At 47.8% G+C, this 15312-nt stretch overlaps 1 protein-coding gene across 1 annotated transcript in view; it reads right to left on the bottom strand.

The window, feature by feature from the left end:
* The window catches only part of Pfkp (phosphofructokinase, platelet), a 43866-nt gene that overhangs the window by 11281 nt on the left and 17273 nt on the right, over positions 1–15312 (bottom strand). The window contains exons 3-16 of the mRNA XM_090318810.1: positions 13345–13422; positions 11960–12149; positions 10307–10472; positions 9048–9092; positions 8714–8822; positions 7836–7931; positions 7070–7162; positions 6636–6761; positions 5075–5139; positions 4517–4586; positions 4206–4352; positions 2762–2832; positions 1654–1741; positions 647–799 (exon numbers count right to left, since the gene is read on the bottom strand). Coding sequence (XP_090174936.1) covers positions 647–799; positions 1654–1741; positions 2762–2832; positions 4206–4352; positions 4517–4586; positions 5075–5139; positions 6636–6761; positions 7070–7162; positions 7836–7931; positions 8714–8822; positions 9048–9092; positions 10307–10472; positions 11960–12149; positions 13345–13422 — 1497 coding nt within the window. The remainder of the gene's footprint in view (positions 1–646; positions 800–1653; positions 1742–2761; positions 2833–4205; positions 4353–4516; positions 4587–5074; positions 5140–6635; positions 6762–7069; positions 7163–7835; positions 7932–8713; positions 8823–9047; positions 9093–10306; positions 10473–11959; positions 12150–13344; positions 13423–15312) is intronic.

Genomic DNA, 15312 nt, shown 5'->3' with positions numbered 1-15312 from the left:
TTGATAAATCTGTGAGTCTCTTATTAATTCCAATTAACAAAGTAGTAGAGCACCCGCCTCGAGCAAAAAGTGCCAACAAGACAGCAAGGCCCTAAATTTAAACCCGAGTACTGGCACAGGGATACACAGCATCAGTATTTTTAGATATAACGAGGAGTGCCAATTACAAAGGGAGAAATCAAACTATAATTAATGCACACAGTAGATCTGGATCAACAAATAAAAATCACAAAATATTTAGTTTAATTTCTGCCGTTAAAAATGAAGTGGAGAAACTTGGAGCTGAGTTGTACTGCGATGAACACTCAGCCAAAGTCGGCCTGAAGAAACCCAGCAACCCATGTGTGAAGCCATTCTGCTGAGCTACAGAAGGTACAGAAGGCAGCGTCGACACATTATAGGGAAGAGATGAGGGAGAAAAAAAAAGTGGGGGAACTGAGTGGTCTCCTGAGACTGGAGGCCTTTTAAATATACTTTTCTCAGGGGAGGGGGGCACCAATGAAAAGAACCACGAGAGAAAGAAAGAAGGATGCCGTGTCCGTAGTTGTGAGTGGCTGGCAGAGACCTCTTTCTAGCGCACTGGTAGATAAAAGGGGCCCGTGTCAGGTTAGCAGGAGCCGTGCTTTGCTGGTGCACGCGCACTTACGTCTGTGATAGTGTTCAGGGCCGTATCTGCCCCGATGCTGAAATCAGAACCCGGCACATTGTTGGAGACAGTAGCAGGAACCATGACCATGGGGACACAGAACTCCTCGTAGTTCTCCCGGGCAGCTGCCAGCTCTAGGAGTCCCAGGTAGGCCTGTCAGATAAGTGTGTGTGATTGCGGGCCAGGGAGGCATCCCTGGGACTGAGCACACAGGAGGGCCTGGGAGTCACTGCTACCCCCGGCACACAGCGTGAACAGTGGGGGCCGGCCAGGGGTCACTAGAAAAGTCAACACAGAGACGCATGAAGACTACAGACAAGGAGAAGCAGTTAGTGCAGACAAAGGAGAAGACAGACAGAGCACGACCATTTAGAATTAGGAAGACTAGGGGCCGGGAGTTTGGTCTAGTGGTAGAGTGCTTGCCTAGCATGCATGAAGACCCGGGTTCAATTTCTTGGTACCATATACATAGAAAAAAGCCAGAAATGGTGGTGAGGCTCAAGTGGTAGAGCTCTAGCCTTAGATAGTGCTCAGGCCCTGAGCTCAAGCCCAGGAGTGGCAAAAAAAAAAAAAGAATTAGGAAGACTATCTCTTCAGGGTCACAAGCTGGCTACGGGGGGCTTCTTACAGCTTTCAAAATGATGATCGGTATTCATAGGACTGATATTCATTTAATATTACATTGTATTACTATTATATTATTCATGAAGTAAGCGATGGAATGATTTCTGTAGCGTAGAGATGAAGCAGGACTTTCTGAAGAGTCTCACGGAAGGATGCACACAGTCACTTCTCCCAGTCATTTACTTGACTGGAACTGGGTTTCAGGCCACCCTGAGCTGTTCTGCATTACAATGAGGCAGGGCCATGAGACTGGGAAATCTAACCTCCTAGCTCCTGAAGAGAAGGAAGAAGCCAACGGCTGCTCTGCTTGGGTGAAGCCAGCACAGGCTGCCACTTGTGGCTTGGGACCAAATAAGGAGCTAACCAGAGAATTGACAACATACCTCAAACCCTCCAATAACCAGGAGAGCGTTGATACTATGGTTCCTCATCTGTTCGGCAATCTTTTCCAAATACTTTCCAGGCAGGATACTGAAAACAAGACAGACCAAGAAGCCAAGTCAGACACTGACAAGCTTTCCAAGTTCGAGGAAATACCATGTTACCCCAGCAAACCTCTCAGGAGACCCACTCTTGCCCCGAGGCCTCCGCGGTTGGCAGAGAGTACCTCGGACAGCAAGAGCAGCCAGGACCCACATCTCAAAAGAAGACTTTTTTCCAAAGTATTGGTTAGAAGCATCCCAGCCCAGCTCATTTGCATTATTCAAATTAACTTCGTTCAAAACCCAAATTAGCTAGTCCTCTCCATTGTTGTGACACCGGGAAAAGAATGGGATGTGATTGTGTCCTTTCCCATAATCTTTTGTTCTTTCACTCCTGATGGATTAGTGAATCATTATAGAGAAAAAAATGCTCAAACATGGCAAATTGGATCAAACAATCCGGCACTGAAATTTCTAACAGCAAAATGTTGTCTTTAAGGAGGGTTGGTTTTGAGGCTGCCTCTTGCCATACAGTACAGACTGCCCAAGAACTCAGAGCTTTCCTGTCCTCTAACACATGGGTGAACCACCCTGCATGGCTGGGGTGCAAACGTTAGAATCATGTCCATATGGGTTCAAGACTGCCAAGTTATTCCTCCCTCCCCACCTACTCGAGAGGTGATACCCCTACTACTTGTAGGCTAGCTGCAGGCTCTCCCACCAACTCCACTCTGCCCTTCTGCCTCTGTGACACAGTGACTGTGGTCCTGCAAGTGTAGCTCATCTTTAGGCCAAAACAAGACAAAGGCTTTATGCACACTGTTTGGCTTCTCAAATCAACAGAAGAATTACTAGAGAAAAGGATCCTCCCTTTGCAAGCTCCAGGAGTCAACCCCAGCACCCTAAAACATGGCTGGGGCTCTTGGGGTGACAATAGATATGTCACCACTTCCTTTAGGAATTCCTAGCAGGAGAGTGGAGAAGGAACCTATACTTAGCTTCTCTCTGCTAGAACACCTCTTTGCTCTACTTTAAGTTAGGTCCAAGAACGAGAAGATCTTGAAATTACCGTTTTGTCCCGAGAATGGACCCTCCTTGTCCAGTCCAACCTCCAACATCTGACCAGCCGATTTCTTTGATCTAAGGTAGACACAGCATCAATCAGCTCAAACGAGGGAGAAAGTAGAATCAGAAATCTGTAAAGAGGGGCTGGGAGTTTGGCCTAGTGGTAGAATGCTTGCCTAGCATGCACGAAGACCTGGGTTCAATCCCTCGGTACCACATACATAGAAAAAGCTAGAAATGGTGCTGTGGCTCAAGTGGTAGAGCTCCAGCCTTGAGAAAGCCCAAGGACAGTGCTCAGGCCCTGAGTTCAGGACCCAGGACTTGCAAGAAAAAAAAAAGCTCTAAAGATTGTTCTGGATTTTTGGACTTCAGCAAACCCAGTCATCTCTTAAGACCTGGGAAGCACTGGTGGACTGTCCAGTCTCAGCGATGGTGAACGGAACAGAGATAGGGAATGTATTCCTATGGTAAGCAATTTACAAGGAGCTTCAGTATATAATATACGCTCAATATACTTCAATATACTCTGTTCAATTATGCTTTCTCTGACCAAGGGGGGCTCTGGATCCTACCACCAGACAGATGTTCTAGAAAGATACTTCTTTAGCTGGTCATTATCTGTCACTAGAAAAGAAAAAAATACATATGTTGTACTTTCACTGGGGTTTGTTTCTGTGATTGTGTATTCATTCATTCATTCATTCATTCATTTGTAGTGGGAACTGAACCCAGAGCTTCCTGGGTTTGATTCCAAGACAGCTCAGGCAGCAAAGTCTGTGAAACACTTATCTCTGATGAACCAGCAAGAAGCTAGAAGTGGAGCTGTGGCTCAAGTGGTAGAACACCACTAGGGATAGTGCCCAAGTTATGAGTTCAAGTTCTAGTGCCACCACAAAGAAAGGAAGGAAGGAAAGGGGGAAGAGGAGGAAGTGAGACAGGGAAGGAGGGAGGGAATGGGAAGAGGAGGGAGGGAGGAAGTGAGATGGGGAGGGAAGGAAGGAAGGAAGGAAGGAAAGAATGACGGACGGACGGACGGACAGATGGACTTGGGGATAATACTATATACAGCGTAAGCTATCCATAGGTTAATATACGTCCGTTCCATAGGTCAAAGGGATATAAACATGCACTATTTCATTTTTCTGGCCTTGGGCATGGTAAGCAAGCGTTGGGAGGATTTTTGGTTCAGTGCATCTTGCATTTGCCAGATGCTCTGTGCTTTGCAGTTGGGTCCCTTTCACAGCTGATAATACCCCATGAGGTTTGTCCTGCTGCTGTCTGAGAAAAAAATGTGAAAAAAAAAAAAATCCCAGACATCTTTACAGCTTAGCGTCTAACGTAGGGCAGGACGCTAGAGCTGAAGGTGCCCTGAGAGGACCACCGTCGTCACGAAGGCGCAGACTGTTTCTCCAGGGGCTCCAGGGCGGGGGCCTGAGCAGGGGCGTTACCTGGCCTTTGGCGAAGCCGTCGAAGCCATCGTAGATGGCCAGCATCTTGTGCCCATCTGAGATCCCCACGCGCACGGCTGAGCGCACGGCAGCATTCATGCCCGCTGCGGGGGCCCCGACGTTGATGACGGCCACGTTGCAATTGCTCTGGAAACAGGAAGCAGGGAGGGCTTGAGGCACCGGGCACGGCCAGCCTTTGTCTGCTGGGCGCTGTGTCAGGGCCCTGCACTGGGACCTCCCCTTGACACCAGCACCGAGGTCAGGATGGGGAAAGGCTCGGTCGGGGAGGTGGAGGACCACACTGGACTTACCTTGACTATCTGGTCATCGGGCAGCTTGATGGCCAGCCGCTTGTAGATTTTCAGGTTGGCCTCAAAGCTCCTGAAGGAAAAGGGTGTTGGAGGGCCCAGTGGTATACTCACAGGCCACTGGAGAACACACATTTCGTCAGGGGGCCAGAGGCAGCGCTGAAGGTTTTCTGCGTGCCTTCTGCAGTATTCTGCAGATGTTCAAATAGTCCTTGGCTAACTGGGGAAAAGGCCCCCCAACCCCCGCCCCCCCCCAATTCACAGTCAGGCTTGGAATAGAGGGCATTCTCTTGTTCTTCTTAAGTCTCTTTTTTAAATGCTCTCTGTGAGTCACTTGTAGCTTAATTTCACTACACTGACTAGCCCTCACTCTCCCAGCACAATTCAGACGAGCAGCAGAAAGCTCAATTTCTCTTTATCTCCTATCTTCAGCCTTACTGCACAGATACTACTTTACAGATTCCGTGACTTTTTTTTTTTTCCATCTCGAGAGGAAAACCCCCTGCTCTCCTCTGGAGGGGCAAGCCTGGGGAAGGAAAGTTCTTCTTTTCAATCCCTCACCTCCCTCGGAGCTGCACAGCGTCTTTGAATCTTCTCTCATCCATCGCCTTCTGCACATCCTGGGTCTTGAGAATAAAACCAGAGAGGAAAGAAAACGTCAAGACTTGTGCAGACCCCTGGCCACTCTCTGTTCCTAATGCTGGCTGGCAGCCAGCCTGTCAAGAGCCCAGCTGAGAACCCATCCAGGCTGCTTCCTAGAAAGAGAAAGGACTACTCACTACTCATGGCCATGAAATAGCCAAGATTTCTTCACAAAGGCCAAGCAAGCTAGGGAAAGTGGGTCTGTCAGGGAAGATTTTGATATAGCTCTCAATTTGACCCTGGTAGGAAAATAACGAAACAGGGACCACTGCTTCTCTGGGGGCTCCCAGGAGGATAAAGAAGCAGGGACGGGCACTGCCCCAGCACAAAAGGCCTCAGGGCTGACCTGCCCTTGCTATACCCCCAGGTAACTGTAGGATCTCAGGCAAGTGACCGATCTAAGCTTAGGAAGAAGGTATCCCAATTTCCAGGTTCAAGCCACGTGAGACCTTTAAGAGATGGTATCTGATGAACCAGAAGCGACTGGGGATTAGCTCCGTACAGGCTTTTCACAATGAAACCAGGAGCAGGCCACATGCAGAACAAGCTACCCAAGCTGTCTCAGGGCACAGAGAGAAACCAGGCATGGCAAACAAACTTGAAGTGACTTGAGTTCAATATCGTGACCTTTCGCAGCCTATTACCTCTCACACAGTTCCTGCTGCTTCCTGTCTTCCTGTCCCAGAGGACACACACACACACACACACACACACACACACACACACACACACAGACTGGACATGTGCACACCCAGGCACATACAACACAAACAGCACACAGGACGGACATGCTTCACTCGATAGGCCTGGAGAGATTGGGATTTTAAAGGTTAGTCTCAACAAATCTGTGGACTTCAAATTACTTCTCCATTTCTCCCTAGCCATTATAAATGGCACGTGTGGCAGGAACATTAGAGAGCAGGAAAAGTCACAGATACAAATACATGTCGGAAAAAATAAAAAGGTAACAGCAATTTCTGACACAACCAACCCTTCTGCCCCTGTATCAGCCGCCCAATTAACTGGAGAAGAGCGACTCGTTTTTCTTTCACCCCTCTGTGGGTGGCCGAAGTGCTCGGAAACATCTCACAACGTCACCTGCAATGTCCCCATCACAGATGTCAGCTTCCTCAGGGAGACAAGGACAGGAAGTGACCGAACGCAGGCCTTCTACCCGTGAGGTGAATGCTAGACTACAAATCCCTGCACCAGTGTTATGCTGGATCCGAGGCCCACGGAAACCATCTTGGATTTGATGGACCAAGCTTGTCCGTGGGAGAGGCCACTGCACACCAATGGCGTAGATTTACAGCCAGCAGTGATGGCGAGAAGGAAACTGCTGTCACCAACCAAGGGCCAGCTCACCCTGGCTTTTAGAAAGCCCACGGGGCCCGGCGTTCAGGGACCGCACAGCAGACCAGAAGGCATCTATCCCCGCCCGCCACACGCCCAGCCGTGCCCACGCCACGCCAGAGCTCACCATCTGTACACACTCCACCAGGGGCAGGCGCACGGCCTGGTTCCCGCTCAGCGACACGACACAGGCCGGGGTGTCAGGGGTGGCCTCCAGCAGGGCAATGACGGCCTCCACTCCCATACGGCTGGCCTGGAAGGACATGGAAAGGCGTCACCTGTGCACAGAGACATATCTGGAATGGGTCTCGTCACCAGACCCTCACCCCGGGCCATGTTTCCCCCGTCTTTCTTCAGACACAGAAGGGCACAAGCCTCTGTGCGGCCGAGGCTGGCTGTGTCAGGCAGTCTCCAAGGATGTTTGCAACTAAGTGCACGCGCAGAGAGCCCCTCGAGGGTATGAGCTGGCTGAGCTTCGTGATAAACTGGCTGGTCTCTGTCCTGAAATACCCCTTTTCTCCTGAGCCCCGGGGAAAGCACTCAGTACCCATCCTCCATTACCAAAATCCTGTCGAATGCGGACGGTGTCCCTCCTCTCTGCACATGTCCAAGAATGGTCACTCGGGTGTCGAAACCCAGCTGCTTTACTACGAGCTGCAAGAAAGGGCTCTGTCAGAAAACCCAGGACCGTGTGGGGACACATAGTGTGGTCACATTAGCTCTCGGCTCCTACCAGGAACTTTGACCAGAGCATGGATTCCGCTATTCTGCCTTCAGACAAAATGACACATGTGATCGCTTCTAAATGTTTGTTCCAGAAGGATGGTTCAGGGGAACTGTCAGTTAAGATGTGTCTTATGTATTCATTTGCTGTGCATGTTTCCTTGAGATAGGATATCTGTATATAACCCAGGCTGGGCTGGGTTACACTCTTGTAGCAGCTCTGGCTCGTCTTGAACTTATAAAGGTACATCACAGCTAGCTAAAAACTTGTAAAACCATACTTCAATGGTTTCAATGAAGTCTTTTGTTTCTCAAGAAGCAAAGGATGATAATAATGACTTTCTTCCGTATGAAAATGTATCAAATCCAGCACCGGTGGCTCAAGCTTTTAATCCTAGCTACTCAGGAGGCTGAAATCAGAAACTGCTATTTGAAGCCAGCCTGGGAAGAAAATTCCAACCCAAACTGGGAAGTAGAGCTGTGGCTTAAAGTGGGACGGTGCCAGTCCTCAATAAAAAAATGCTGTATGACTGTGCCTTGCCTCAACTTCAAGCCCTAGTACTAGTCTACACATGTACACACACACACAGACACACACACTTACTTCCTTGATCTTCTCCGAGCTGATGGGATTATTTTGTCTGTCAATTGCTCCTTCAGCCACAATGATGATGTTCAGCCTTTTTTTCCGAGCACGATTCTGAGAAGAGAAAATTGGGGGGGGGGGGGGGGAGGACAATTCACAATCTGTTTTTGACAACGACAATCACAAAACCATAAGAGTCTGTCCCAATGCACTGAACTGGCCTTTTTCCCAACAGAGATCTTGGCTTTGTGTGGAAGGAAGAGCTGCCAGCAGCTTCCACAGGGGGTGAGAGGAGCCTTGATGTGGCACTGGACAGGCAGTGGGAGTCTGTGGGGATATTACTACAGGAGATCCCCACAACAGACAGCAATCAGGCTGAACTCTCTCGGTGAGCGTACCCTAAGGCTTTCTGCCATGCTTCTATCACCCGTTCCACTCATGTGAATCCAAGATATGTCTGCCATTGTTTTGATTACAGGGCACCAGGCCAATTGAACACAGATATAAAACAGGAGAGCTCTTGTTAGGATCTGGAATGTTCCCTGTATTCCAGGCTTGCCCCCCCCCATCCATGATGACACACGGGGGCTGGAGAGCTACGAACTGTGTCACATGTCAAAGATTCTGTTCTTCTCAGGCGCTTTCTTAGAGCATGGAGTGATCTGTGATTTGGGCATGGTTTAGAAGAGCAAAGACAGAAGTCACAGCCATAAATACGGGTTTGAAGAGGCTGTGAGCAAGGCATCCTCAATACTTGAGGCCTGATCTCATTTTACACCAGCAAGTCCTCGCTTGCTTACAAAGTCAAGCAAACTGGCAGCTCCAAAAAACCCCATGGATTCTAACTGAAGGGATTGGGTCCAATCCCTGGCAGCAGATGCAGAGGAATTTGTTACCTCAGAGAGCTTGACGCACATGCTTTCTTCCCAACCTTCTTCTGGTGGTGACTCTGGAAGGAACACCCAGTCTGCCCCACAGGCCAAGGCACTCACCAAGGCCAAATACCTGCATGGAAAGAATGTCACATCAGTACAACAGAGAGCAATCTCCCTGCAAGGCTATTGTGACATCCAAGTTTAGGGACAAATGCAAGCACAAGCGCAATGCTGACAACTGACTATATGACCTGTCTTTCCACAAAGCCACGAGTGCCTGCAATGCAGGGTGCAGAGCAGCGGAGGGGACTGCACGAAGGGTCTTTCCCACCCTGTCAGATGCACAGGTACTTACCCACAATGCCTCCCCATCACCTCCAGGACAAAGGTCCTCTGATGGCTGGAAAACAAGTAAAAGGTATTTTCACTCACTGTCACTGCAAATGCTGGGAAGACAGGAAAGTGATCTTACAGCCCAAGGAGACAGAAAGTCTGCCTCATCCTTAGAGACAGCACGTTGTCAAAAAATGACTAGTTTCCTACAAAAGTCAAATGTTAGCACAAAGGTGTTTCAGTGGCTTCTGTGGTGAGTGCACTTGTTAGGTACCTATTTTACCACACCTATCATGCACGCCCCAAGCCTTGCAGCTGCTGTGTCATGCTCTTTCTGAGGTAATGACTGAACTGGGCAAAGGCGTGCCCTTCTGTCAAGAGCCACGGGCTGGGTAAACTCCACAGAGGCACATGAGCATGAGTGCCACAAATCAGGGTCTTTCCAGGCAATGGAAAAACTCAACCGTTCTCAGTCATCCCGTCAGCACCGGAGACGTGGTTTCCAGTAACCACTGAGCTCACAGCCACGGACTAAGACTGCTGAACATGGGACTGCTAAAGGAAGATAATCATGAGGCCCTACTCTCGGGAGTCTTGTTCAGTGTTCCAAGTCTCAAGCTAAGGAAGAGAGGGAGGGAAGGAGGAAAAGAGGGAAGGGAGAGAGGAGAGAGGGAGGAGAGAAAGAGAGAGAGAAACAAACTGCAATTGGTAACTCAAGCCTGTAATCCGAGGTAGTCAGAAGTCTGCGATCTGGATTACAGTTCAAAACCAGCTCAGGCAGCGAAGTCCACCAGACTCTTATCTCCAATGAGCTAGCAAAAAGCCAGTTCTGGAAGTATGGCTCCAGTGGTAGAGCAGCAGCCTCCAGTGAAAAAGCCAAAGCAAGAAGGTGAGGTCTTAAGTTCAAGACCCAGCGTAAGGAGCGCTGTGTCTATGCTCTCCCGTGATAAGCGGCCCTTGATTTCCTGATTGCTTCCCTAGGTGATCTGCTTCTATTCAGCCCTTCTATTAGGTTTATGTGTTACGTATAACACTTTTGTTAGGTGTAATTCCACGTATCTTACGTGGACTTGGGCTACATGAGCTTGGTGCTAGCTGGTCTTTGAGTCAAGAATCCACCAGCAGTCCTCTGGCTCTCCAACAGAGACTCACAATCTGGCCTTTTCTGTGTCTATCTCACAACTGAGTTTCCTTACGACGCCAGTCCCAGCTTCTCCCACTTGTACAGAACACGTGGGAGCCAGCAGGCCTCCCCCTGTGGGCTCACCAAGTCTCTTTTACCTCTGGGCAGTGGTCATAATGGCGTCCACGACTTCGATGATCCTGTGCAGGGCAGAGTCGGTGCCAATGGTCATGTCTGTGCCACAAAAGTCGTTGTCGATTGAGCCCACCATGCCGACGACGTTGAGGTGGGCGTACTTCTGCACAGCCTCATTGTCAATCTTCCCTGCGGGGGGAGGGGGTCACCAGGGCACCAGGGAGAGACGATGCTTCCCTCCAGTCCCCCGCAGTGGAAGGCTGAGAAGCCAGCCACAGTACAGTGAAGAGACAGATTTTATTTTTCCTATTCATTATGTGATTGGAGCTACTAGCAACATGGGTCTGTATACGGAAGCAAAAGGAAAGACAGACAAAAGCTGAAGTTATCACACAAAATGACAATTGCTGTGTGGCACATGGCAAGAACAGAAAATTATTTTTTAAGAAGGAAGTTAAAAGAAAAAGAATATGATCCACACTTAACAAACAAACAAACCAACCTCACCAGGCACTGGTTCTTTCACACCTGTAATCCTAACTATTGAGATCTGAGGAGCCCAGTTCGGGCAGGAAAATCCATGAGTCTCTTACCTCCGTTTGCAAACCAGAAGGAGCACAAGGCTCAAGGATAGTGCCCAGGCCAAATTCTAGTACCACGACAAAAGCCTCAATTTTACCCAGCAACAGGTTTGAAGCATTCATGATTCTGGATAAAGCTACATCACAATTTCATAATTAAAGTGCCTTAGAAATGTTGGTCATCCTCAGAGATCTCCTATCCCAGAATCAAAACAGCCCGAAAGAGATCAAAACTGAAGTACAGAGTTCTCAGAAATCCCCGGGGTAGCAGCAGGAAGGCAGACTCCAGACCAGACCATTAGTGTCTAAATCACAATCTCTCAACTCTGGCGATAGGTGTGTAGAAATCCTGCTGGGAATGGAACAACCACTGGGATTGGAGGACCTTCAGCCTAGCTAGAGGAATGCTGGGAGAATGGCAGCCCGCTCAGGACCAGTGCCCTCACCCACGATACAGGGATTTATATCACCCCATCGCACATGGTTGGCATGAAGGTTCCAGGAGACTCCACGAAAACGGGTGAGTACGCTGCTTCGCCTATTTTGTAAGGCTGATGATTTTCATTACTGAGATGGCGTTAGATACAAATTTAAGTTCTGAGATAACAAACAAGAACCACTGTGAAAGGCGTTATGAACTAGGCTCACACGTAAAGGGCTGAGCTCGAAAGAACTCAGGTTCAAGGCCAACTTGGACAAGAAAATTGTGAGCCACCAAAATGAACAACCAGACTCGGCGGTAACACACCAGCCATCCTTACGACAACGGCAAGCCTACTGGAGACAGACCACACCAGTGTGCAGTTCACCTAGGCAGGAAACGAGACTCGAAGGGACAACTAAAAATCTGGACTGGAGGCATAGCTCAAAAGTAAGGATGTCTGCCTGTAAGAGGCAAGGGCCTGACTTCAAAGCCTCAAATCACACACACACACACACACACACACACACACACACACACACACACACGAGCAAAATCCACAAATATATACACTTGTTAAGAGTGGATTCTTAAAAATACAGCTTAGAAAGCAGAAGGTAGGACTTCCAAAGCATGAGAAGACAGAGGTGGAAAGGGACCCGGCGGACGCCTACCATTCTCGGCCAGCTCCTCCAGCAGCCCACTCCACTCCTTGCGGAAGAGGTTGGCCCCCGTGAGGCTCCCATCCCCGCCAATCACGCACAGGTTGGTGATGCCCAGCCGGACCAAGTTACAAGCTGCTTTCAGGCGACCCTCGCGCGTGCGGAAGACCTGGCACCGCGCGCTGCCGATGATTGTCCCGCCCTGGAAGAGAGACGCCACCGTGATCCTGGATCTCCTCGCAGCTGGACAGGAGACAGCTAGGTGGACGCGAGGAGGCGTGACTTTAACACAAACACACGGGACTTGGTTTACGCGTCCTTGGTTTCCTCGTCTGCGGTCAAGGTTTGCCATTTTCCTAGGCTGGCACGTAGCACAGCCAAGGGGTGACGTCTCCAAGTGCAGACTCATGCTCTGAGTTGTATTAAAAGGCATGCCCTAAAATTCCTGTAATCCCAGCTACTTAGGGAACGGAGATATGAAAACTGCAGTTTGAACCCATCCCAAGCGGGAGAGTCCATAAGATTAACCACCAGAAGTCTGAAGCTGTGGCCCAAGTGGTTAAGCACCAGCCATGAATTAAAAACATAAATACTTTTTAAAACATGAAATGCATACCCCACTGGTATATATGCCAATTTGGCTCTTAGTAAAAACACTCAGAATGAATCACAGATATTTATAAATTAATCAACTAGTAAATTACTCTACATATTTTAAAAGCTCAAACTACAAATAAAGTGCTTTCCATATAATCTTTTCTCGCCATATAATCTCTTTATTCCATAACTAATGAAGGCGCTGTCACCAAGTGTTCCATGAATGTATGAGGCACTAAAGTCCTTGGGCAGATTACTCTGAAATCCAAGGTAAGCACATCTTAGCTTACGATGGCAATTACTTCGTCATTGAGTTGAGCAGGGAAATTAGCCCTGTCTGCTTCAGTCCAAAACAAGGATGCAGTGTCCCCGTGAAATCCACAGCCCTTAGCGACGGTCAGGCAGAATCTTTCTCAGGCTTTGCGATGCTCAACCAGCCAACAATATACCCATGCCCAAATGGGCATAGAGATTTGCCACTGAAAACCCAGCATCAACAAGCCAAGTGGCCCCACAAACTGCGGTGTGACCTGAAAACATAAGAGCAAAGGTGTTCTAATCTATTTACATCATGAACACTAGCTGGGGCGTGCAAATTGCAAAGATAATTCCTAGGCTGCAGCATGTACAAGGCTCTTACATTTATTATGTAATCACAGAACAAAGGCAGGATGTTTTCTATCCCTGAGAGTAGGTTTAACTTACTAATGCCCTTCGGGGTACTTGTGTGTTTTAAATGTTACTGCAGCAGAAGATTCAGTTACTTGAATTTAAGAGAATCCAACGAACATGGTATTTACCACTTGTAGAATGCTTGAAACGCTCTCCCAGTCAGCTTCCTGAATATTAGAGCCTCCATCCACCATGCCTTGGTAACCCTGGGGAAGAAAGCAAACCTCCACGTAAAAATGGCTTGGAACGTTCTGTACAACTTATATAAAAGTAAAAACATGTGTGAGTTCCACGGAACCCAACAGTTTGAAGACAGTACAATACACGTGTTCAATAAGTAAGAAATTCTGGTTAAAGCCTTTTAAATCTAACCTCGACGCAGATGTTATTCTCTTCTTACCCAAAGAGATCAACGTTTCCCAGTAATAATTCCATCATTTTGTATACTATGGATGTGTTTGGTACAGGAAGCAGTGGAAAAATAAGAAAGGATGATTTCACTGGCTCTACAGTCAATGCTGTCCTTACACTTGTGGCAGGTTGCTAGGAAATGACTCATTCTTTAACTTGCAAAGTCATTCTGCCCATGGAACATTTCAAAACTGACTGCCAACTGTGGCTTTCAGCTCTTTTACTAATAAGAAGTCGGGACCAAATTAGGAAGACAAATTTTACCCCAATATATTATAATGTACAATTTCAGATGTTTTTTTTTTAATTGAAGTAGAAGGAAGGCTAAATACTCATTTTAATGCAGCCAAAATATTTTCCTAAAATTTATCTTTTGGAATGTGCCTTCAAAGCCAGTTTTATGACTCATGTAAGAAAAACAAACCATAAAGCAGTGAAACTATGCTTACTTTCTAACTCACCAAACACCATCAAGTCTTTTTAACCCTAATTCATGAAGTGAATCTAAGAGACCCTTAGCCACTGAAAAATTGAGTCCATCAGCTAGCACGTGTTCATGTCTCTAAGAACATGCAACTGACTGCAGTCATTTTAACTTGCTTGACATCACTTGGAGTGATGTCAGAATACACAGGAGTACTCTCCTAGTTGATTTATGTAGACAACAGGGCTTTATTTAGTGGAATTTTTGACTGGTGGTGTTAGGCAATTGTTGCATTCACCAGAAATAGCCTGATAACAGTCAACTTGTGGGTAGGTTTCTGTTTTAAGAAATCTGACTGAGGCTTTGGGGGGTGGGAGAAGGGGAAGTTGATTGTGGGGGTTGGGCATGGTCCTGAGCTTTTTTTTGCCCAGAGCTAGTGCTCTACTACTGAGTCACAGCATCACTTCCAGTTTCCTGCTGGTTAACTGGAGATAAATCTCTTGGACTTCCCTTCAGGGACTGGCTTGCAACTGCAATCCTCAGATCTCAACCTCCTGAGTAGCTAGGATTACAGGCTTGAACCACCAGTGCCTGGCTTAAAAAAAAATAAATTAAAGGCCCAAAGGGAAATTACAGTCCCATATTATGACAAAGTTAAGCATTTTCTCACCAATCTTGTTTGATGAGCTGGGCACCAGTGACTCACTCTTGTAAACGTAGTTAATCAAGAAGCTGAGATCTGAGGATCAAAGTTCAAGGCCAACTCATGAATCCTGGAGCCTCTTATCTCCAATTAACCAGCAAAAAGTTGGAAGTGGAGGCTTGGCATAACACTTGTCTTCAGGAAAAAAAAAAGTGAAACAAGTACAAGAGGCCCTGTACAGACAGAAAATAAAAACTTTGTCTGATGGACCTATATGCCTGTCTTCTCATGGGGGGTGCTTTCTTTCTTGCAACATAGTTTCCTGAATTGTTCAGATACAGAACTTGAGAGCAAGTAAACAGAGAAGCTCTGAACAACCCTCTGATCTTACATTTACTTAATACCATGGCACAAAGCCAGGTGCTCAAGAAAAAGAGCTGAAGAAAGTGCTGCATGTCTGTAGTTTTTGAGGTGCAGGGCTATGACTCTTAGCTTCCCTACAGGAAATCCACACCAGAATGAGTGTGTCAAGCTCCTCCCCTGCACACTGATCACTGCTCACCTCTACCAGGGTCTAAAGCCAGGCTCTCTGCCAGAGAACCCAACAGTCAGCCTGCT

This window comes from Megascapheus bottae, chromosome 26, assembly GCF_031878675.1.
Source record: "Megascapheus bottae isolate mThoBot1 chromosome 26, mThoBot2.hap1, whole genome shotgun sequence".
NCBI classification, from domain to species: Eukaryota; Metazoa; Chordata; class Mammalia; order Rodentia; family Geomyidae; genus Megascapheus; species Megascapheus bottae.
The sequence above is the reverse complement of the archived record's forward strand: the minus strand, read 5'-3'. Positions and strand labels throughout refer to the sequence as shown.